Below are 25,239 nucleotides of genomic sequence, written 5' to 3'. Positions count from 1 at the left end.
TCAACTTCCTCATTGTTCTTAGTTCTTACCACTATCTGTGGTTCATTAGGGCTCTCTTGTTTTAAGTGTCCTCTCTCCCACCCCACTCTAAATCCTTTGGATAGAGTGCTTTGTAATGTTGTAAGAGAACTCAAGAAGTATCATTGTGTCATCTTTCACAGCAACAAATAAAAAGCTCACTGACTAGCTTTTCTTCCAGAGGAAAGAAGAATCTGGAGATCTCTTTGCATTATCCAGATATTAAATTTCTACCATACAAAAAAAAGAGAGGAAATCTGAAGTATTGGACCATCTGTGATAGGTTTACTAGCTTTTATTGCTGCCTTAAGTTCTTGTGACTGTTTTCTGGACTTTGTGTTCACTATATGGATATGCTAAAAATAGCCACATTACCACCATGTCCAGGTGTTGTAATATACACTTGATGTACACTGCATTCAGGGAAATCCTCACAGTGCTCCTCCTAGGGCCAGGGTGGTCCTATTTTCTGTAAAAGGAAGCTGGAGGTCAGAAAAATTATTTGTTTGAAGTCGCAGATTGACTATTTGGTAAAGCTGGGATGAACCCAGCCTCGCCTGTCTGTATTCCCCTCTACCTGCTCTGGGGCCTGGTCCCATTTTATTTCTGTACCGCTGCTTTACAAACTCAGGCTGTTCATCTAGTATGGTGGGTCTTACACTTTTGGTCTCAGAGCCCATTTATACTCCTTAGAATTATTGTGGCTCCAAAGAGCTTTTGTTTTTCTGGGTTCTATTTATCAGTATTTTACCATATTAAAAATTTTTAAAGATCCTTAAAAGATTTATTAATTTAATTTAAAATTAATGTAATTTGTTATAAATAGTCATAGTAAACCAATGACATGAAACATAAGAATGAAGAATAGCTATATTTTCAAAAAAAAAATTAATGAGCAAAGTTTCCTTGTTTTACATTTTTTCAAATCTCTTTAATTTCTGGCCTAATAAAAGGCAACTTGCTTCTCATATCTGCTTCTCCATCCAATCTGTTGCATTACTATCTTGGTTGAGCTATATGAAGAGGAAATTCAGCTACGTATGTGGTTGGAAAAGGAAGGAGAATTTTATTAGCCTTTTCAGATAATTGTGGATGTTCTTTTTTGGTACTACACCAAAAGAAATGAGAATTCCTTAAGTGTTTGTTGCACTGTTGTATCTAAAACTGTACCACTGAATGTTTTCTACCCTGTTGCATTAAAGTCACTGGTCTGTCTTGGCTTTAAATGGACCTTTTACCCATGTGTGATTTTGTAACATCATTTGGAAAATATTGATTTGCTGATTACACAGATCTTCCAATGATGACACATTTCCCTACAGAATATATTTTAAAAGTTGAATTTATTCAAGTCACCATATATTTCATCAGTAAAGCATTGAGAAGCTGTAAACCTCAGATTAGTAGATATAAATTTTCCAAAATTCTAATTTTTGCTTGAAAATTTGAATTTTACCACAAATATTATCAGTTACTTTCTGAAGTGAGAGATGTACATTGTTTATTTTTGAGAAAATGCCTGCCATATAACCAGGTCTCAGAGCTATAGTTTTTCTCTTAGTCGAATTTTCAAATAAAAATGCAACTCCGTGAACAAAGCTACTAGGTCAGCTCACGGTTCAATCACATACTTGCTTTTTCTCAATATTGATTTGAGTATGTGGCAGTGCTGATTAGCCACACAAAATATCAAAACAGTATATATTCAGGGGTCAAGATTTAGTAAAATTAATCATTTTTACTGCCTCATCAAGGACGTGTTTGTTTGTTTGTTTTCCACTGTGTGTGTGACAGTGAAGACTGCAGTGCCTGCCAGTGCATTTGGTGTTTGGAATCACACTGAGGTGCCAGCAGTTTTATTCGCCATTGGTGCAGATTTTAATATGGTGAAAAGGCACCTCATAATCTTGTAGACCCCTGAAAGAGTCTACAAACCACATAGTGCATAATAGAATTATTAAAAGGAGGTTTTATAAGGCTACTGACAAGAAGAGAGAAACGTGTTGTAAGCTTGAGTCTTGTGTTATACAGCTGGGTGTGTGTTGCTGAGCACCTAGAAGTAATGTTCAGAACTTGAATATAAAACTACCAAAAGGAGATTAAAAATTGCCATTTGACATGTCCCGAAATTGGATGCACAGAGTATTCCTTTCTAAATGCATTTATGAAAGTCCCTAGTTTTTGTGAGGAATAGCTAATTTCTCTTTCTGAAGCCTGAAGTTTAGCGGGAAAAAGTAGTTTTGGAAGAAGGGCTGGGTACAGCAGGAACTGACATGAAGAGAGAGCAGGTGCCAGCCGAGTGGCAATTAGTCAATCCCTGGTTCCATTTGGGAAATTGTTCAAGCTTTCATCCAGAATGGGATGAAGATGAAGCAGATTAAGCCCAGAAGACCAGCGTGCCCAGAAGATGTTATTTTCCATCCAGCAAACTTTAAGGTTACCTGTTCATCTAATGAGAAGCCAAAGGATAAAGGATTCAATAGACTGTATAATAACTTTTACGTTACTAATTACTGAGAAATTGCTTATGGGTCACAGATACTTTTGCTAGGATAACAAAGTAAAACCAGCATAGGAATTTTTTAGGCATTGTGGTTTTCTGGAAGAGCAATGGTGTTCAGAAGGCTTCAGTTCGAGCCATGGTTCTTCTATTTATGTGCTGTTTGACCTTCGCCAAAGTATTTAATCCAGTAGAGCTTTAGTTTCTTTCTCTGTGAGATTATGGGGTTGGTCTACATCTCTAAAAATTGTTTTAACTTCAGAAATTGGGTACAGTCGTATGCATGTGTAACACCCAGATAAATTAGAGAAATTTTTGAACTTCCCCCTTTTATTACATTTAAGGATTCTTTTTAAAATAGAGCACAAATTCATTAGAAATTAGCACTGGGTGTTTATCCCATTGTCTCTAGCCTGCTTCAGTGCTGCCCTTTACATTTTCTGAGCCAAAAGGCTTATAAAATAGTGTTTTATTATACTGCTTTAAGTGGTATCTTTTTTTATTTTTATTTTTTTTATTTTTTTATTAACGGAAAGAAAAAAAAAGAAATTAACACAACATTTAGAAATCATACCATTCTACATATGCACTCAGTAATTCTTAACATCATCACATAGATGCATGATCATTGTTTCTTAGTACATTTGCATCGGTTTAGAGGAACTAGCAACACAACAGAAAAAGATATAAAATGTTAATATAAAGAAAAGAAATAAAAGTAGTAATAATAGTAAAAAACAACAACAAACAAACCAACAAGCAAACAAAAACAAAAAAAACCCTATAGCTCAGATGCAGCTTCATTCAGTATTTTAACATGATTACTTTACAATTAGGTATTATTGTGCTGTCCATTTTTGAGTTTTTGTATCTAGTCCTGTTATCTTGATATTAATGAAAAAATAAATTCCTGGAGGATAAGGGAGATTGACAGTTCTGTTAAAAACTAGTGTTTTACATTATATTTAGAATGAGTTGAAGCCATAAGAAAGTTAAGATGCCTTTTAACACAGATCTGATTTGCCTCTTTCCTGCTGGCTTAGTATTTACATACTTCCTCAGGAGAACACTGACACAAAACCAAGCTAAAGCTGTGTGCATGTGTGCGCATGTGTTAAAATAAATGATGAACCTAAGGTTCACCTTAGCTTTAGCAGTTGTGCCTTACATTCTAAGCTAATAAATTTGAAGGTTAATAGTTTTTTGTTTTTAATTTTTCAGAAGGACCACCAGAGGTGAAATCTGATTTGCTTCCTTTGGTAATTTACATGCAGATTCAACCTTGAAAAAGCAATGAGAAGATTTGAATGTGGTTCTTCATTAATTGTCTTAAATTTTTGTTTTATAATGTATTAACATAGGTTTTCTTTGGGGCTTCTGGTGGCACTTGGATCACATTTCACTGAATCTAAGTAGATATAAATATCCTTGAACTGTCTACTTCTTCATGTCTTTGAACATGTTCATAAATGCAAAGGCTGTATTATAATTGTGTATATATAATTAGTTCTTAGAAGAATACCTTTAGCTTTTCTTTATTGAAAGATACCTTATTTGTTTTCTGTTAAAATATAATTTTTTCTCTCTCTTAAAAAGAGCAAACAACTCTAAGTCTATAGTTAGAATATGTGGTTTTGTTTTATTTTAGGCATCTTTCTTCTCAAGGGACACTGCTTTTCTGTTTCAGACAGGTGCAGAAACAGACAACTAGGGACATGGTGCCCCAACCTCCTCCCCTGCCTGCCCCATGTTAGCCTACATTGTCTGGACTAGTAGAAGGGCCTTAAAAGCTGGGGAGAGCTTTTAAGTTACTAGTTTGTTCACAGAGGGCCCATTAGTGGACTCTTTTGAATATTGTTTTAAAAAGAGTATTTGTGCTCTCTTTTAAAGATTTTTTACTTTATACTAAAAGTTCTGATTATTTTTCAGTTTTTCATTTGTGCATAAACTGGCATTTTTTGAAACTTGGCTATGTCATCTAAAGTGGCAATTTATTTTGAATAGTGGCTGTTAGTCATGTAGCAAGCCAATATTTAGATAACTACTTAATTGTTTTTGTTTTGATTTTAGAGTTGAACCAGCTTTGATTTAATTTTGTTTTATTAATTCCTTTGCATGGCTGAAAGCAATGCAGTGAACTTAATTAATCTATTCCAACATGCATGTAGCCAAATGAGAAATTGATTGGATCCTGTTTTTTAGGAAATTGACTTCTCATACACATTGTTTATCTACTTCATGAATATATATTACCTAAGAGAAGGCAATGTTCTTTTATCATGAATGTAAAAAGTATGCTTAAAAAGCTAGCCTGGTAGTTTTCCTTAAAATATTTTGTAGGTTGACTATAAGTTAAGTAAAGAAAGAATTGAGCAATTATTGTCTACTCTCTACTCTCAGACATTAATTCATAATCTTTGGAGATAATAAATACCAAATCACTTGAGTGTTTTTTTCTTTCACTGTATTTCCTCATTGTCCAACTAACATCCAAATCTGCTGCAAGTTCTCAAAACCCCTCAAAATGGATCATTTAACTGGCTGTTAGGATGCCCCTTCTCTGACAACCCAAGCTTTGAGCTTGTAGAATTCCCAAGGATGTTTTATTTCAGCAAACAATCTCCCTTTCACTCTCCCTGTCATGCTAATTTCAGGAAAAAATTTTTTTAAGTATTTTTTCATCACAGTATTGTTGGAGCATCCTTTTAAGTCACAAATAACCAATTCTGGCATCTAATATTCTAGTCATTTGCAGAGTTAACCATTTTTTGTTCCATACATACTGCATCATTTTGAAGAATTAAAATACGCAAAAAGATACATAACCTTTTCTTTTATTAGAGAAATTACATGTTTATAGAGAAATCGTGGAGAAAAACAGAGTTATTTCATATATACAGTTCACCGGTGTAAATTACATTCACAATGTTGTACTACCATTATAACCATCCATTACCAAATGATTTCCATCACCTCAAACAGAAACACTACTGATTAAGCATTAATTCCCCATCCCTATCCCCACTCTGGCCCCCGGTAATCTGTATTCTACTTTCTGGCTTTATGAATTTGTGCATTCTAATTATTTCATGTCAGTGAGATCATACAATATTTGTTACTCAGTGTGATGTCTTCAAGATTATTCATATTGCAGCATGTATTAGAATTTCATTCCTTCTTTTAGCCCAATAATATTCCATCACGTGTATATACCACATTTTGTTTATTCAGTCTTCTGTTGATGGACAATTGGGTTACTTCCATCTTTTGACAATTGTGAATAATGCTGCTGTGAACATCAGTATGCGAATATCTGTCTGAGTCCCTGCTTTCCATCTTTTGAAAGAACACCTGGAAGTGGAATGGCCAGGTCGTATGGTGATTCTATACTTAGTTTTGAGATACTGCAAACTATTTTCTACAGTGACTGTACCATTTTACAATTCATAACAGTTACATTTCACCAACAATTGACAAGTATTTCTGTTTCTCCTCATCCTTTCTCTTGTAATTTTCCATTTTTTTTTAATAGTAGGCATTCTGGTGGTGTGACAGGGTATCTCATTGTAGTTTTGGTTTGAATTTCCCTAATGGCTAATGATGTTGAGCATCTTTTCATGTACATCTTAGCAATTTGTATATCTTCTTTGGAGAAATATCTGTTCAAATCTTTTGCCAATTTTTTAATTTGTCTGTTTCTCTTTTTGTTGTTGAGTTGTAGGCTTTCTTCATATATTCTGAATATTAAACCCTTATCAAATATGTGGTTCCCAAAGATTTTCTCCCCCTTTGAAGATTGTCTTTTTCATTCATGATGAAATCTTTGATGCGTGAAAGTTTAATTTTGATGATTTACTATTTATTATTATTTTTCTTTGTTCCTTGCATTTTTGTTGTAAAGTTTAAGAAACCATTGCTTAATACAAGGTCCTGAAGATGCTTCCTTATGTTTTCTTGTAAAAGTTTTGTAGTTTTGGTTCTTATAGTTAAGGTTTTGATCCATTTTGAATTAATTTTTGTATATGGTGTAAGGTAGGGGTCTACCTTCATTTTTTCACATGTGAAGATCTCGTTTTTCCAGCACCATTTGTTGAAGGTCGTTCTTTCTCCATTAAGAGGACTTACACCCTTGTCAAAAATCAGTTGGCCAATGTTTCTTTAAGATGATTGTATAATGATATAGCTTTCACAAAGTGATTTTGTGTTTATGAAAACCTTGTTTTGATGCCCCTTTTATCTATGATATGGACAGATGAGTAAAAAGTATGGATTAAAAATAAATAAATAATAGGGGAACAAATGTTAAAATGGGTAGAGGGAAATACTAGTGGTCAACGAGAGGGAGGGGTAAGGGGTATGGTATGTATGAGTTTTTTCTTTTTACTTTTTATTTCTTTTTCCAGAGTGATGTAAATATTCTGAGAAATGGTCATAGTGATGAATATACAACTATGTGATGATATTGTGAGCCATTGATTGTACACAAAGTATGGAATGTTCATACATTAAGAATGTTCGTGTTGTATGTTGATTGGTTTTATTAATAAAAATTTAAAAAGAAAATCAGTTGGCCAAAGGTATTAGGGTTTATTTCTGCACTCTCAATTCCATTCCACTGATGTCTTAGTCTATCCTTGTGCCAGTAGTTAATGTTGTTTAATATTCTTTGTCTTTAATGATTGATAAACTGCTTTAGGATCCTCCACAGTTTTGTTATAATCAAAGGACAATTTAAGGGCAGTTAGAGATTTTTGATAAATCAAAGACTGCTAACAGTTGGTATATGTAGTTCTTACATTGCATTAATCTTGATTTGGTTTTGAGGCTTTGTTTTAAATGGATGTTGTGAATTCATGGGTGGAAAAGAAATAACTGACCTAGCATAGTTAAGTGTTCTGTTTTACTTTGTCCTTGAATATATTTTTGGAGCAGCTATTTGAATTCTGAAAGCTTTTAGAATTCAAATTATTTTTGAATTTTGGTATTATGACCCAGAGTTCTTTTCTGGAGTTTCTTATAAAGAAAAAAAGAAGGCTTATGATGAATTTTGGGTAGTCAGATGAATTTGAATTGGGCTTATATTTTTGTTTTTAACATTTTTCTTTAACAAATATACATATATGTACCTATGTGTGCACACTCACAGGCATGAATTATATTGGAAGTTCAAAATAGTAGATCTGGATCATTACATTGACATAACTATTGTTTGCTTACCAGTTTCTAGTTTGCCAAGTGATAGCAAATTCATTCTTCTGTAATCCTTAAAATAGCCTTATGAAATAAATATTCTTATTAACCCCATTTATCAAATAAGATCAAGGCTCAAAAAAGTTCTTTGTTTTTGTCTGCTATAGTAAAGCTGAAACTCAGCCCTAGATCTTTGGTCTTATTTTTTGCCCTCTTTCCAATACTTCATGCTTTTGAAATGCCTCATTGCTTAACAGTGAAATTACATTTTTGTCCTGATTCTTCATGTGCTTTATCAAGAATAATTATCCAGACATTATGTACATATCATACTTAGCATACATCTTGGCACGTTGTAAGGGCTTCATGGCCTCCTAAACAATCCCAATGGGTTAATCAAAGGTAGCTGAACTAAACATGTCCAAAATTGAACTCTTCATTTTGGAGTAGGGGCTCAAGATCATTGTGAACCAGGGTGCAACAGTGCCCAGCACAGAAGAGGTCCTTGCCCTGATAGAACTCACACAGCACTCTGTGGAACCAGCTGGGAAGACAGATGTGAAACAGTATTTATAATGTAATTGAGTTGTGGTAACTGCCACAAAAAGAGCAGAGTACTAAGAGGGAGTGCAGCTAGAAGACCTGACGGTCAGAGAAGACTTCTCAGGGGAAATGATGTTTATAATGATGTTTACAGCGGAGATTGGAGGATTAGAAGGATGTGCCTAAATAAGGAGTGGGTAGAGATAGGGCAAGACCATTCTGGAACAGTAATTCACCTGTGTCAAGGCCATGTGGCGTGAATTTCATGACATGCTCAGGAATCTGAAAGGTGAGGATAGCAGCGAGAATAAGGGCTGGGGAAAAGCAGCAGAGATGAACCCATGGTGGGAGGCCAGGGCCAGCACACACAGGTCTGGTGAGCCATGCTGAGCATTTTGTATTTCGTCCCAAGCCATAGGAACCCACTGATGGATTTTAGGTGGAAGACATCATTGCTGACTATAGAGAATGAACTGGAAAAGGATAAGAGCAGAAGTGGAGACTACATAGTAGTCCAAGCAGGAATGATAGTTTGTACTGGGGGGGGGGGGGGGGCAATGGAAATGGAGCTAAAGTAAAGTGATGGATTCAAGAGAGGTTTAAGTAGGGTCGACTTTATGAAATTAAAAGGCCTTTCAGAGGAAGATTTTGTAGTGAAAATAAGAACGGTAGAAAGGGGAAAGGACATGAGCTTGTTTGATTTGATGAGTTTGGAGTGACTGAGCAATCTTAAAGCAGAGATGTTACATTGGAACTTGACTGTATGTGTCTTGAGCTCACAGAGGAAAGGTCTGGACTGAAGATAAAATTAGAATTCCAAGTGTCCTGGGACCTGAGAAGACCAATTATCTTGAAAGAGAGAAGGGTAAGAACATGACCTATGACCAAACTTTTAGAATCTTTGTTTTAAAGTTAAGATAGAGGAGTATGAGTCGACATAAGTGACTGAGTGTCCAGAGAAAAAAGTGTTTCAAAGATATATTAGTTTTTGTAGGATTTTAGAAATTTTCCTGCTTTCCTCCAGATTTCCATAACTGCTACTTGGTGTAAATACTTTATGAATATTCATAAATTTAGATACTTCAACAATTAGAGATAACTGGTTTATAAGGCAACTGCTACACCGAGACAATCTTTTGATTCATTAGAGTCTCACTGAAAGTAGGTCTCTATTAAAAACAAAACAAAACTGATTTGATTGTGGAGGAATTGAGGGGGGGGCAGGGAAAGGAGTCGGGGTGGGGAGTGGGAGGCCTATGAATACCTAATGCGATGGAAATACTAATTAGTAGTTTGGGGACTGAAAGATACCCCTTTTAAAATAGTTGTGAAGAGTGATTATGAAGATCATGTGAAATAAGTTAAGTGAGAAATTTTATCAAATGTAAAGTGTTGGTTTTTGTCCAAGGTCAAATAGTGAATGGATAGTGGAGTCAGGGGCCAGGAAGTGGGGTTGATGAGGTGTAGTTAGCTCCCTGTGGACATGTCTTATTCTCAGACATTATATGTGCGATGTTGCTCCACCGCCTTGGTTTGCAGAGCAGCTAGCATAGAGACTAGAGTAAATGTTCTGGGCAAAGGGGATTTCCTGATAACAAAAAGACAACAATTCATCAGTTTGCTGGAATTTTTTAAATGTATTTAATCTTCCTAATCGTACTGAATTTTATATTTTTTCTTACTCTCTTAGGATCACCATTGTAAGCAGCAGTTATTGTACTGTACTGGAAATATTCCTACAGTTCTTGAGGTGGGAGAACGAGGTGTTCCTTTAGGAAATACACTGGGAGACTTGGTGTTTCCCCCATTCCGTTTCCTCGGGGTCTGTTCTCCATTATCTCTGTTCTCCATGAGTCTATATCTTGCCATAGATTCTTCCTGAGTTACTCCCTTCTCCTCTTTTAAGTCCTGCTGCTGCTTAGCTTGTACATGAGGCTTGCCTATTGTAACTGTCTTAACCAGTGTGTTCTTTTTCCCTCTCCTCTGGTTAGAGAACACACTGGTCTCATTTACACCCCTGAGCAATTTTTGATTTTCAGTCTTCTTTAATCAGCTTTAAAGTCTGAATCACTAATTGACAGAATGCTAGTCTGTGCAAACCGAGCTTCCAAAATTCAATGAGGGAGAATTCTTTATAGAAAAATTCTAGCTGGTAAATGCAGAAAGAGTGATAAAATCAGAAGTTACACTTTTATTCCCCTTAGTGTAATAGTAGATGATCAGTTGACACTAAAATGGTGAAAAATCAATGAGATGAGAAACTCAGGCTGGCAATCCTGAGCTCTCATTGGTGATCACATCCTTAAAAGGAGGACAACCAAATACATAGTGCCTCCTAGTATGATATAAGGCAGGGAATGGAAAACCTTTTCTGTAAGTGGCCAGGTAGTATATATTGTAGTCTTGCAGGCTGCACAGTTTCTGTGTAACTAATCATATCTGCAATCCTAGGCCAAAAGGAGTTTAGACAATATGTAAATGAATGAGCATGGCTGCCTTCCAGTATCACAGCCCATACAAAAGCATTCCATGGGCCAGATTGGGTTCTTTGGCTGTAGTTTGATGACCTGATACAATGGGAAATACAGAGCACCACCTATGAAGTGTTCTTGTCAAAAAACGGAAACTGCATGAGATAAAAGCTCCAGGTCTAGTCACACTTTACAGGAAATACAGAGGATGAAGGAACAAGATAAATAACATGCAAAACCCAGACAGGGACATTTTATGGGACAAAGTCACAGTTTTCTCAAGTAAATCAGTGCATGAAAAAGGGGGTGAGAGAGGTTCTTACTGCGGGAAGGGACTCAAATATAATGTGTGGACTTTGAGTTCTTCATTGGAACAAAACCAGTTGTAAAATATATTTTTGAGATAATCAGGAAAATATGAGCATTAGATAATTTTTAAGGAATTGTTAATTCTGTTAGGTATAATAGTGGCATGATAGTTACATTGTAAAAATCCTTAGCAATGAATGCTGGAGTATTTTTCAGTGAGATGACACGGTTGCTTGGATTTGCTTTAAAATGCTTTGGTAAAACAGTATTTGAAGAGTGGGGGAATGAAGATGAAACAATTGGTAAAATGTTGACAATTGTTGAAACTGGGTATTGGGTACTTGGGGATTATTTTGCTAGTCTCTTTATGTTATGTCTGAAATTTTTCCTCATAAATTAAAATAAAGTTGAATGTACTCCCAAATATATGTGGGTAGGAGGGTAGAAAAGGGAAGGACCACATGAAAAAATACTTTTTCATATAATTAGAGGGCTTTTTGTTTTCATTGCTGGTTGTGTTCATTTTCATAGTAGTACTTCCTTTATTCTCTACCTTTACTTCCTTTAGTTTCTGCCAATTAGTTTCTAATTTGAAAATTAGAGCCCTTGTTTTCATATTCTAATTTCAGATAGCAGTCCCTTGTATTCATTATGCCACTTAGATTTTGTTCATAACTAGAAATGCAATACTTTACTCAACTACTTTGTGATTGCATGGCTTAAGATTCTGATGGGATCCTTGGTACTGAGTTTGCTAGACAATGATACAAGCCTTTTATTTTAAAATTATGAACAAGAGAAAATAAATAGAGGAAATAAATATCTCTTACTTAAACAAAAATAACAAATATTTTTATTGTTAAGATGGCCGAAGACCGTTTTATACCCAAATCACGCGATGCAGAGCAGCAAGTCGGAACAAATAGCTGCTTACATAGCCAGATCAGTGGGATGTGAAAATGCATTACCATAGCCTACATTTTTTTTCTACCTAGAGATTTGCAGCTGACTACCCAGATGACTCATTCCTCTGTAGGGGTGAGGTAATGCTATGCCGAGGGGTGATGTCACCCTGTACCTGAGCAGCATGCAGACGCTTGTTCTTGTGGCTCTCAAGGGAGTGTACCATCTGCTCTCACATGTGTAGCCTAAGACTTTACAAAGAGGTGAGGTAAGAGGAGCAGTTTAAAAGTGAACTTTAAAAAATTCATGATCCAAAAATATGACATGATGATTCAGGGTTTAATCATAATACTTAAGAAATTTTTTTGTTTTGTTTTTGCATTTGTCTCATTCAGTGCTGCTGCTAAGCTATCTTATAAAATGAGGCAATTTTCTCTTGTTACTCAATGTAGTCAGTCATTTCAAGTCGTCTTCGTTATGTAACCCATATTTTTGATTGAAGATAATAAGTTTGCCTTGTGTATAGATAATTCTTAAAGAAAAGATGGTGAATTTTAGTCTGTATTAGTTTGACAGTTGTTTTTTGTATTTAGTTGCTATTCTGTTCCCTAAGGACCTGCTGCTGCTTTAGGGGAAGAGAGGTTGTTAATGGTAGAAGAAACTTCAAAAATAAATGCTTTCTGTTTACAAACCACCAACTCTCCTTCCTCTTTCTTTTAGTGATTCACATCTGCTTTCCTTGTTTGCTTCTTAACTGGGTATGACATTGAGAAGCCTGGATAATTGAAACCCCTATTTTTTACTTTATCATAATTTGAAATTGCTGTTCTACTAAATAAAATGTAGAATAGCTAACATACTGTGGAAGGTAGAGAGCAGTAAATACTTGATTTTCAAACTGAGTGTAACTCAAAATGGGAAATCCTTTTGGCTCCATACTGCATTGTTTTTATTATAGAGTATGCATTCTAAATTTAATCTTATGACAGCCTCAAGATGGACATTCTAAAACATATACATGTATTCTATTTCTATGTATAAATATTATAATATACATATTTATATTTATATATATAAGCAGTACAAAGGAAAATGCCTGTATCCTAGGTTAACTTACCCAAATTTTCTTTGCCAAACCTCAAATGCTTCCCCTCAATCTTTATCCTGCCCTCATACTTTTCCTTTCTTTTCTGCCCCCTGCCCCCACTTTTTTTTTCCTGAATCATTTGAAGATAAATGTATGTCATGGCCCTTTACTCCTAAATACCTCTGAGTATTTCCTAATAGACACAGTCCCTTTTGTAATCACAGTATAGTTATAGCTTCACACATTTGCATTGATACAATATGTTAAATCTCCTGTCGGCATTCCAGTTTCATCAACTGACCTAATGGCGAACTTTATAGCGTCTTCCACCTCCTGACCAGCGTCTGGTCTAGGGTCAGCAATTGCATCTTTTAATTTGGACTTTCCCGCAGCCCTTCTTTGTCTTTTAGGACACTGATGTGTTTGAAGAATAGTCTTCTTTGCCCTTTTTAAACAAAATTAGAAAGTTCCTCGTTTTGTGCTTGTCTGCTGTTTCTTTGCAATTGGGTTCAGGCTATAATGCTATATGTGCAATGTCTTATTGTGTCCTTTCTAAGGAGATCATGTCTATTGCTCATAGATGTTAGTTTTGGGTACCGGGCCAAAGTATTGTCCAAGTTCACCACTATGCAATTACTAGTTTTGTTTGTTTTTCCTTTGTAACAAATAAGCAGACTATGAGGAGACCTTTTAATATTACGTAAACATTCTCTTCCTCATGAAAATTTACACCTAAATTTGGCTGATTCTTCCCTATTCCATTCTTACTATGATGGTTGCAAAATACTGATTTTTCCAACTCAGTCCTCTCTCCACATTTACACAGTAGGCACTTGTCATTTAATTGAAGTAAGAGTTCTCCCTTCTCCCTCATATATTATTTTTAATCAATTTTTTATGGGTATAGGCTCATGAATTCCTATTTTTTCAGTGGTTTTTAATCCCTACCATACTTATTTTGATGCTCAAATTGTCCCAGATTTGGCCAGTAGGCCCCCTCAAGCTGAATCTGTGTCCTTTTGACTTACTCCGCCTGTTTTTTGTTTGTTTGTTTGTTTTTTAGCCCATCCTCACCTTCTGGAATAATAAGATATTAAAGGTTTATCTTAAAACTACTCTGTCCCAGCATTTCTTCTAGCAGCCCTGGTACCTTTAGTGGGGAATGGAATTAGAAGCCAAGAGCTGGGTGTGAGGTTTGGGCACATTTTTTTCAGAGCCACTGTCTGAACGTTTACATACCTGGTAAATATTTCTTTGAGACACAGTAAACAATTTTTGAGAATCTAGTGGTGTTTCAGCTTCTACAGTATTAAGGAATAGGAAGATTTTTGCCACCAAATGTATACTGCCAAAATTTTCTTGGATTTCAAATAAAAATATAATATACTAACTTGAAGGTCAGATAGGATTTTAGTGGGAAGAGTAGGTGTGGGAGGGTGTTCCAGAGAAACGACCTTGACAAGCACAAAGGAGCCTGTGCAGTCACAGCCACGTTAAAAGCCGCTTAAGCTGTGATGCCCGATTTCCTTCCACACCAGGAAAAGGGAAAGACATGGACAGAAGGGTTGTTTGAGACTGTGTTTACAGGACTTTGCATGGCAGACCTAGGATTTGGGGTCTTTAATAAGAAGATAATAGAGAGCTGTTGAAGATTTTGAGTAGTGTAATAACAGGCTTAACTCTGTTTCAGATTAATCTAGAAGATATATGAAGGTAGGATGAGGAAGTTTCCAGCTAAGAAGAATTGTAAAGAGACTATTATAATAGCTCAGACAGGAGATAACAAGGATTTGAATCAGGAAATGACTGATTTTCAGCCTGTCCTCCAGGACCCCAGGAGTATGTGGCAAGAGAGTGGTAGGAGGAGAAGGTTTGAGTGGAGCACCAAGTTACAACTCCTAATGGCTGTGTGGGAATTTCCGAGCAAGGATCACTTTAAGGAAAGGATTCTTCTGCTTAAGGAACAGGAAAAAAATGCCTAGAGACATTTTGTTTAATAAAAAGTTAAGACTGACATTTGTCTGGAGTCTTTTTCAGCTCCTTCCTTTTGCATATTACCTTTTCCCGAAGATGTGGGCCTGGATTACCATGGAAATAATTGTGTCATTAACTGAAATAGGTCAAATTGTATTTTTGTAAAAATATTTTTATTGACAAATCTTCACACACATACAGTGCATACATGGTGTATAGTCAGTGACTCACGGTATCATCACATAGTTGGGTATTCATCACCATGATCCCTTTTAGAACATTTGCATCACTCCAAAAGAAAAAAGAAAAAACTCATACAACCTATGCTCCTTACCCCTCCCTTTCATTGACGACTAGTATTTCAGTCTGCCCAATTTATTTTACCTCTTATCCACCCTATTATTTATTTATTTATTTTTATCCATATTTTTTTTTTTACTCATCTGTCCTTACCCTGGATATAAGGAGCATCAGACACAAGGTTTTCAAAATCACACAGTCACATTGTAAAAGCTATATCATTATACAGTTGTCTTTAAGGATCAAAGCTACTGAAATTACAGTTCAACAGTTTTAGGTACTTCCCTTCAGCCACTCTAATACACCATAAACTAAAAAGAGATATTTATATAATGCATAAGAATAATCTCAAGGGTAACCTTTCAACTCTGTTTAAAATCTCTTAGCCACTGAAACTTTATTTTGTATCATTTATCTCTTACCCTTTTGATCAAGAAAACTTTCTTAATCCTATGATGCTGGGTCCTGGCTCATCCTGGCTTTCCCATGTTGTCAGGGAGACTTACACCCCTGGGAGTCATGCCCCAAGTAGTGGGGAGGGTGGTGAGTTCAACTTGGCTTAGAGGCCACATCTGAGCAACAACAGAAGTTCTCTCGGGTGATTCTTAAGCATAATTATAAGTAGGCCTAGCTTATCCTTTGCAGGCATAAGTTTCATAGGGGTGAACCCCAAGATAAAGGGACAAGCCTATTGAATTGGTTATCCCTACTGCTAACAAGTAATCAGGAATTTTTGAGATGGGAAAGTTGAATATTTCTTTGTTTCTCCCCAGTCGCCCAAGGGAACTTTGCAAATACTTTTTTATTCACTGCCCAAATTACTCTGGGATATATCATGGCATCACACTAAGCTGGACAAACCAACAAGATCTCATGCCCTTTTCAAGTTCAACTGAACTGACCATAAAAGTTAAATTAGGTAATGTACAACCCAAAAATAAATTTTGCACCAACTAAATATCTTTCCCTTTGGTCTCACACAAAAGTTGAAGTTTTAAAATATGGACAGTATCATCCTTTACCCTGTATTCTGATTTACCTTAGACCTATCCATACCATCTTCCTTCATAAATCTAGTAAAAATCTGATAGCTTTGTCAACTTTTAAACAGTTCCTATATGGTGTAGTGCTGACTTTCATAGCTTCAGAGCTCAAACTTTTTTTTTTTTTAATAATTTTTTTTTTTCATGGACAGGCACTGGGAATCGAACCCGGGTCCTCTGGCATGGCAGGCAAGCATTCTTGCCTGCTGAGCCACTCAGAACTCAAACTTTGAGTCTCAGGTGTCACATAAATACCCGAAGTTTCTGGGAATGACCAGGTTGTATACAAACAGCTCAGTAACTCAGAATTTAGAAATAACTGTTAGAACTTCTGAAAGTATGTGACTGCTGTAAGAGCTTACAATATATGACCCTTTATAATAGGCTCCAACCTGATAACCCATGCTCTCGACTTCATTCACCAAGTTTTTATATTATAGTTAGTCCATATGAGTGAAACATGATAATATTTGTCTTTTTGTTTCCAATATTTCATTCAACATACAGTCTTTAAGGTTCATTCACCTAGTTGTATGCCTTCAACTTCATTCCTTCTTGCAAACACTCAGTAGTCTGCTGTATGTATACACCACAGTTGCCCCTTCCTTCCTTCAGTCATTGTACCCTTAGGCCACCATTGTCTATTGTGAGTCCCAAACACTGACACCATAAACACCGGTGTGCAAAATATCCATTCATGGAACAGCAGTGGCTCAGTGGCAGAATTCTCACCTGCCATGCTGGAGGCTCGGGTTCGATTCTCAGAGTTTGCCCATGCCAAAAAAACCAAAAACATGTCCATTCATGTCCCCATACTCCGTTCCTCCAGGTATATACTGAGCAATGGGGTTGCAGGATCATATGGCATCCCCACCCTTAGCCTCCTGTGGAACCATCACTCTGCCCGCCAAAGGGGCGCACCTGTTAGTTTCCCTATCAACAGTGAATAGGTACATCTCTTTTTCTGCATTTCCTCCAGTACTTGTTTCTCTGTGTTCGTTTTTAAAGTTTTATTCTCACATCATACAACTAACCTAAGTAAACAGACATCTTTTCACCACCACAATCTATATGTAAACGTTTCCTTTTCTTCCACAAAGAATCTATACCCTTCCCCCATGTCCCCCACCTATTGACATTTAGTTTCGGCATAATGCCTTTGTTACATTCAGTGGAAGTAACTGCAGTGTTACTGTTGACTACAGACCCTAGCTTGCATTGATTGTACTTTTTCCTATATACCATCCATTTTCAACACCTTGCAATGCTGACATTCATTTTTCTCCCTCATGCAAAAACATTTTTCTATTTGTACATTTAATCACCATCATTGTCTACTCTAGGCATTCTTAAGATATGCCATCTCAGCCTTTATCCTCTAACTTTCCTTTTGGTTCCATACATGTCTCCAACCCTTCTCCCTCAGTCATACCAACATTTAGCTTCATTCAGTGTACTTATTATTGTGCTACAATCAGGTAGTATTGTGCTATCCATTTCTGAATTTTTACAGTGAGTCCTGTTGCACAATCTCTATTGTCTCGGCACCAAATGCCTGATCTCTACCCTATTTCTATTTCCTGGTAAACCTGTGTTCTTTTTTTTTTTTTTTTTTTTTTTTTTAAAGGAAAGACAGAGAGAAGGAAGGAAGGATAGAAGGAAGGAAGGAAGGAGGAAAGGGAAACATTTTTAAACATTTTCTTGTTTTATTGTATTCTGTTTCTCCGTTTTTGTTACATGGGCTGGGGCCGGGAATCGAACCGAGGTCCTCCGGCATAGCAGGCAAGCACTTTGCCCGCTGAGACACCGCGGCCCGCCCTAAACCTGTGTTCTTAACTTCAACTCTCAAAGTTCACTAATCAATGTTAGTTCATATTAGTGAGACCATACAATAACCATAAAATAAAAGGACCATACAATCCTTTTGTTTCTGGCTATTTTCACTTAGCATGATGTCCTCAAAGTTCATCTATGTTGTTACCTGCTTCATGACTTTATTCTATCTTACTGCTGCATAATATTCCATTGTATGTATATACCATAGCTTGTTTAGCCACTCATCTGTTGATGGACATTTGGGCTGTTTCTGTCTTTTGACAATTGTAACTAATGCTTCTATAAATATTGGCATGCAAATGTCTGTTTGTGTCCTTGCCTTCATATTTCCTCTGAATATATACCCAATAATGGAATTGCTGGATCATATGGCAGGTCTATGCTTAGCTTCCTGAAGAACTGCCACACTGCCTTCCAAAACAGGAAGTTTGCCACATCCTCTCCAACACTCATCGTTTTTTTTGTTTTTGTTTTTGTTTTGCCACATCCTCTCCAGCACTCATCGTTTTCTGTTTTTTTTTTTTTTAATAATAGCCGTTCTAATGGGTGTCAGACGATCTCATTGTGGTTTTGATTTGCATTTTCCTGAGAGCCAGAGAAGTTGAGCATCTTTTATATCCCTTTTAACCATTTTTATTTCCTTTTCTGAGAAGTGTCTGTTCATGTCTTTTGTGCATTTTTTAATTGGGTTGTTTCTCTTTTTGTTGTTGCATTGAAGAATCCCTTTATATATTCTCCATACTAAAACCTTATCTGATATGAAGTTTCCAAATATTGTCTCCCATTGCATAGACTGCCTTTTTACTTTCTTAACAAAGTTCTTTGATGCACAAAAGTGTTTTCATCTTGAAGAGATCCCATTTATCTATTTCTTTTTTCAAAGCTCATGCTTTGGGTGTAAGGTCTAGGAAACTGCTTCTTATTACAAGATTTATACGATATTTCCCTATATTTTCTTTTAAAAGTTTTATGTTCTTAGTGCTGATGTTTAGGTGTTTGATCCATTTTGAGTTAATTTTTGTATAGGGTGTGAGATATGGATCCTGTTTCCTTCTTTTGCATATGGCTATCCAGTTCTCCAAACACCATTTATTAAAGAGGCAACTCTGTCCCAGGTGGGGTGCCTTGACTGTATTATCAAAGATCAATTGTCCCAGATGAGAGGGTCTATTTCTGAACACTCAATTCAATTCCATTGGTCAGTATGTCTATCTTTATGCCAGTACCATGCTGTTTTGACTACTATAGTTTTGTAAATTGCTTTAACGTCAGGTAATGTGAGACCTTCCACTCCATTTTTCTTTTTCTGCAAAGTTTTGGGGATTTTAATTGGTATTGCATTGAATCTATAAGTCAATTTAAGGAAAATTGACATCTTAACTATATTTAGTCTTCCAATCCATGAACATGGTATGCCCTTCCATTTATTTAGGTCTTCCATGATTTCTTTTAGCAATTTCTTGTAGTTTTATGTATAGGTCTTTTGTATTCTTAGTTAAATTTATTCCAAAATATTTTATTCTTTTGGTTGTATTGTAAATGGAATTTTTTTCTTGATTTTTTCCTCAGATTGCTCATCACTAGTTTATAGAAACAGTACTGATTTTTGGACATTGATCTTGTACCCTGCCATTTTGTTGTACTCATTTATTAGCTCTAGTAGCCTTGCTGTTGATTTCTGCAGGTTCAGTGTTATGCTCCTATTTCTGATTTTATTTATTTGCATCCTCTGTCTCTCTCTCTCTCTCTCTCTGTCTGTCTGTCTGTCTGTCTGTCTTTTTTTTGCTCAGCCTAGCTAAGGTCCATTGACTTTGTTGATTTTCTCAAAGAACTGGCTTCTGGTTTTGTTGATTTACTCGATTGTTTTCATGTTCTCAATTTCATTTATTTATGCTCTAATCTTCATTATATCTTTCCTTTTGTTTGCTTTGGGTTTATTTTGCTGTTCTTTCTCTACTTCTTCCAAGTGAATGGTTAATTCCTCTATTTTTAATCATCTTTTTAAACTTTTTTTCATTATATAATATAACATATATACAAAGCAAAGAAAAAGCCATAGTTTTAAAAGTATTGTTTAACAAGTTGTTACAGGACAGATCCCAGAGTTTTTCATGGCTACCATACCATCTTCTCAGATTTTGCCTTCTAGCTGCTCCAGAATATAAGAGGCTAGAAGGAATAAATATTTTTTATCATCACAATAGGATTTTTTTTCTTTTTTGTGAAAAATAACATATATACAAAAAAGCAATAACTTTCAAAGCACAGCACAACAATTAGTTTTAGAACAGATTTCAGAGTTTGGTATGGATTACAATTCCACAGTTTTCGGTTTTTACTTCTAGCTGCTATAAGACACTGGAGACTAAAAGAAATATCAATTTAATGATTCAGCAATCATATTTGTTTATTAAACCTTACCTTCTCTATATCTCTACCATCACATTTGATCTTTCTTTCCCACTCTTTAGAGGTATTTGGACTATGGCCATTCTAACTTTTTCATGTTGGAAGAGGCTATCAGTAACATGGGTTAGGGAGATGGAACTAGTTGATGTTCCGGAGAGACTGGGCCCTCTATGCTTTTTTATTATAGACATTTAAAGCAATAAATTTCCCTCAACGAACTGCCTTTGTCTCCTCCCATAAATTTTGATATGATGTGTTTTCATTTTCACTTCCCTTGAGATACTTACTGATTTCTCTTTTAATTTGTTCTTTTACCCACAGATTGTTTAAGAGTGTGTTATTTTGCCTCCATATATTTATGAATTTTCTGGCCCTCTGCCTGCTACTGATTTCCAACCTCATTATATTATGGTCTGAAAAAGTGTTTTATATAATTTCAATCTTCTTAAATTTATTGAGACTTGCTTTGGGACCCAGCATATGGTCTGTTCTTGAGAATGATCCATGAGCATTTGAAAAAAAGTGTATCCTGCTATTGTGCAGTGTAATGTTCTGTAAATGTCTGTTAAGTCTAGTTCATTTATCATACTATTCAGAAGCTCCTCTTCCATATTGATTTTATATTTAGATGTTCTGTCCATTGATGAGAACAAGAAATTAAAGTCTCCAGCTATTTTGGAGCACTCGGTGTATCAATATTTAGGATTTTATGTCTTCTTGTTGAATTTTACTTTTTATTAATATGTAGTGCCCCTCTTTGTCTCTTTTAATTTTCATTTGCAGCCTAATTTGTTGGACATTAATAAAGCTGCTCCTGCCCTTTTCTGATTATTGTTTGCATGAGATATGTTTTCCCAACCTTTCACTTTAAACCTATATCTGTCTTTGGGTCTAAACTGAGTCTCTTGTAGGCCGCATATAGATGGGTCCTGTTTTTTAATCCACTCTGTGAGTCTATGTCTTTTGATTGGGGTGTTTAATTTATTAACATTTAATGTCATTACTCTAAAGGCAGTACTTCTACCATTTTGTCTTTTGGATTTTATATGTCATATCTATTTTTTTTTCTCTTTTTACCTTTACTGATATTCTTCATTTCTACACTGTTCTCCAGACCTCTCTTTCCTGCCTTTTCCTACCTGCCTGGAGTGCTCCCTTTAGTATTTCTTGCAGAGGCAGTCTTTTTTAGTCACAGACTCTCTCAGTAATTGTTTGTCTGAAAATATTTTAATCTCTGCCTCATTTTTGGACAGGCTTGCTGGGTATAGAATTCTTGGTTGGCAATTTTTCTCTTTTAGAATCTTAAATATATCAATTCCACTGCCTTCTTGCCTCCATGGTTTCTGCTGAGAAATCCAAACATAGTCTTATTGAGCTTCCCTTGTATTTGATGGATTGCTTTTCTCTTGCTGTTTTCAAAATTCTCTCTTTGTCTTTGACATTTGAGGATCTGACTATTAAGTGTCTTGGTGTATGTCTATTTGGATCTATGCTGAGCTTTGGATCTGTAGTTTTATGTCTTTCCTAAGAGTTTGGAAATTTTCAGTGATTATTTCCTCCATTAGTCTTTCTCCACATTTCCTTTCTCTTCTCCTTCTGGGACACCCACAGCACTTACATATTTGTGCATTTCATATTGTCATTCAGTTTCCTGAGACCCTGCTCATTTTTCCCATTCTTCTCTATATTTCCTTTTGTGTGTCAAGTTTCAGATGTCCCTTAAATCCTGGTTTCTTGGTTACATATTCATGCCCTCTGAGGAGTCCACCATGAAATCCTTCCAGGTGTGTCCCTGTTGTCAGCACCTTAACCACTTTTACTGGTGTCAGCTTAACCAGATCCACCACCATCTCTTGCCTTCTGCCTACATTTCCTGTGTTCACCTTTGTGCCCAGCAGTCTGTCAGCAGTCTGTCTCCTTCTTGCCTTTCTAAGGCCTTTTGGAAAGGTTGTTCCCTAACTATCATCTTAATTAACTGAATCATCTTTACGTCTTTGCATAAAAGTGATTTTCTCAGTTAGATCTACCCCATGCTCCTTACTGACAGTCACCTACCCAGCCACCCATTTTCCATTCCCCTTTTATCTTGGTCTGTCTTTTCTCTTATGGCATCTGTTACCTAATATACCATCACCAGAGTTTAATCTCTACAAGAGCAGTGATTTTTCAAATATATTTTTCTCACTGATCTATACCAAGCACTGGAATAGTACCCAGTACACAGTAGGCCCTCAGTAAATGTTTTTAACAGGAAATATATCTGAGAGCAGAAAACCAGAAAGCTTACTTACCAGGCTTATAGCAGATTTGAGAAAGCAGGTAGAGGAAGGGATGGATATTGCTTGAATCAACATTTTCAAACCTGTGTTCCATGGATACCAATATCAACGTCTCTGACAATGGTTGGCCTGGATAAAATAGGTCTGAAAATTTCTACATATGCTGTCCCTTTAACTAGAAAATCCTATTGTAGATTAGTATATTAATGAATGTAAGTCCTACAGTAACTTCTTCTTGAACTCACTTGAGCAAAAACTTCTCTTTTGGTAATTCATCTGTTGTTGTGTTAAGTGTTGCCCTGTGGAACAGAGGCTGAAATTAAAAAAACATATGGAGTATTATGTGTAAGTTTTGGGAGCATATTCCAGAGAGAAGTTCCTGGTTGATGGCAGCACATGTTACTTCATGTGCTAATTAACATGAAGCAGGAGGCTAGTAGGATGACAGCTTTTGATTGTTACTCTTACTTTAAACTTGCAACCCTTTTAAAAGTTAGCTTTTGTTTTAGGTGTTTGGGAATAAGATGATCATTCCTTCCCTTGATGGAGACCTCTTCCAGTGGGACCGAGACCGTGAAAGCATGGAAACAGTTCCTTTTACAGTTGAATCACTTCTTGAATCATCTTATAAATTTGGAGATGATGTCGTTTTAGTTGGAGGAAAGTCTCTCACTACATATGGACTCAGTGCATATAGTGGAAAGGTGAGTGAACGTGCTCAATTTATTTTGGGGGAAATCAGCATCATAAATTACTGTGGGGTTTATTCTAATTTTCCCCTGAGAATCTCATTTATTTTAATAAGATATCTGTGAAGTAGATGGGGCAAAATACTATTAAAAGAAATTAAATTTATCTAAGATAATAGAGTAAACAGCAGAGCTGCAAATAGAAGGCAGATAGTAAGTATGGTCTTCTGTCGCAGATCCTTTTCTATCCATTTATTTTTAAATCCTTGCAGTATTTCTAAGTGCTACCATACTTTTATCCCCATTTTGATAGTTAGGGAAGCCTTGGAAGATTAATAATCATAATGATAATAATTACAGCTATTCATTTCCTTAACTACTTTGATCATATAAAGAGCCAAGAGAAAAATCTGTGTTCGTTTTACAGATGAGAACACTGAGGCTTTCTAAGGTGAAGAAACTTCCAGATTTGACTTAGATCTAACAAAGTCATTCTGTCAGTGGCTTATTATTCATTCTTGGCTCTTGGAATATAATCGTTACATAGTCTTCTAAGATTGGATCTTGTAATATAAATCCATGATTAGGAGTAATTAACAATAACATTGTTTTTTAAAGATTGGGTCTTGTAATATAAATCAGTGATTAGGAGTAATTAACAAAAAATCATGTTTTTTCTTTTTTTTTAACTTTTTTTATTGTATATTATAACATACATACAAAGCAAAGAAAGAAAAAAGCAATAATTTTTAAAGCACTCTTCAACAAGTATTTACAGGACAGATCCCAGAGGTTATCATGGCCTACTATACCATCATCTCAGATTTTTCCTTCTAGCTAAAAATGTCATTTTTTAGAAGGGTAAAATTCATTTTTTAACCCCTTAAGAGTCTGATAGGTGAACATTTATATGGACTTTGAATAAATCAAGGGAGAATAAGAAAATGATATTTTTGCATTTGAGTTTTTAAGCTTTAAATTTTCCCTGTCTAAATATTAGGCCCAAGCCACCTTTTCCCTTGCAGATGTTTTTCTGCCTTCCCTACCTACCATCTCCTCATATTACCACTGCATCTCCTTGTATTGAGGCATCCGTGCCATCCTTGCTGCCTTCCCTACCCACTGTCTCCTTGTTTGAGGGGACTGTGTCATCCTCTCTACCTTCCCTACCCAACATCTCCTCAAATTGAAAAGGTGATGAATTCTGTCTGCCTTTCTTATCCACTGCTTCCCCTCACATTGAGGAGATGGGAAAATGGCTTCCATACCAGCCATCTCCTAGTATGATGGTGTTATGCCATCCTCTCTGCCTTCCCTACCAACCTTCTCTTAGAATTGAAGAGGCTGTGCCATCATCTCTCCCATCCCTACCCACCATATCCTCATATTGAGGAGTCTGTGAATCCTCTCTGCCTTCCCTCCCCACCTTCTCCTCATATTAAGGTGAATGTGCCATCCTCACTGTCTTCCATACCCACTCTTTCCCTTGTATTGAGCAATGTGTCATCCTCTCTGCCTTTCCTTCCCACCGTCTCGTATTGAGGTTACTGTACCATCCTCACTGCCTTCCATACCCACCATTTCCTTGTATTAAAATGACTGTACCATCCTCACTACCTTCCATACCCACCATCTCCTTGTATTGGGTGGAGTGTGCCATCCTCTCTGCTTTCCCTCCCCACCATCTC

General features: G+C 36.1%; 1 protein-coding gene across 2 annotated transcripts in view; it reads left to right on the top strand.

Annotated features, from left to right (window-relative positions):
* The window catches only part of EIF2AK3 (eukaryotic translation initiation factor 2 alpha kinase 3), a 99,312-nt gene that overhangs the window by 14,018 nt on the left and 60,055 nt on the right, over positions 1–25,239 (top strand). For both annotated transcript variants that reach the window (XM_077134880.1, XM_077134881.1), the window contains one exon: positions 23,372–23,566. In XM_077134880.1, the coding sequence (XP_076990995.1) occupies positions 23,387–23,566 (180 nt within the window). In that variant the 5' untranslated portion in view covers positions 23,372–23,386. The remainder of the gene's footprint in view (positions 1–23,371; positions 23,567–25,239) is intronic.

Source organism: Tamandua tetradactyla, chromosome 17 (genome assembly GCF_023851605.1).
Source record: "Tamandua tetradactyla isolate mTamTet1 chromosome 17, mTamTet1.pri, whole genome shotgun sequence".
In the NCBI taxonomy this organism is placed as follows: domain Eukaryota; kingdom Metazoa; phylum Chordata; class Mammalia; order Pilosa; family Myrmecophagidae; genus Tamandua; species Tamandua tetradactyla.
Note: the sequence above shows the minus strand (reverse complement) of the source record. Positions and strands in the feature narration are given on the sequence as shown.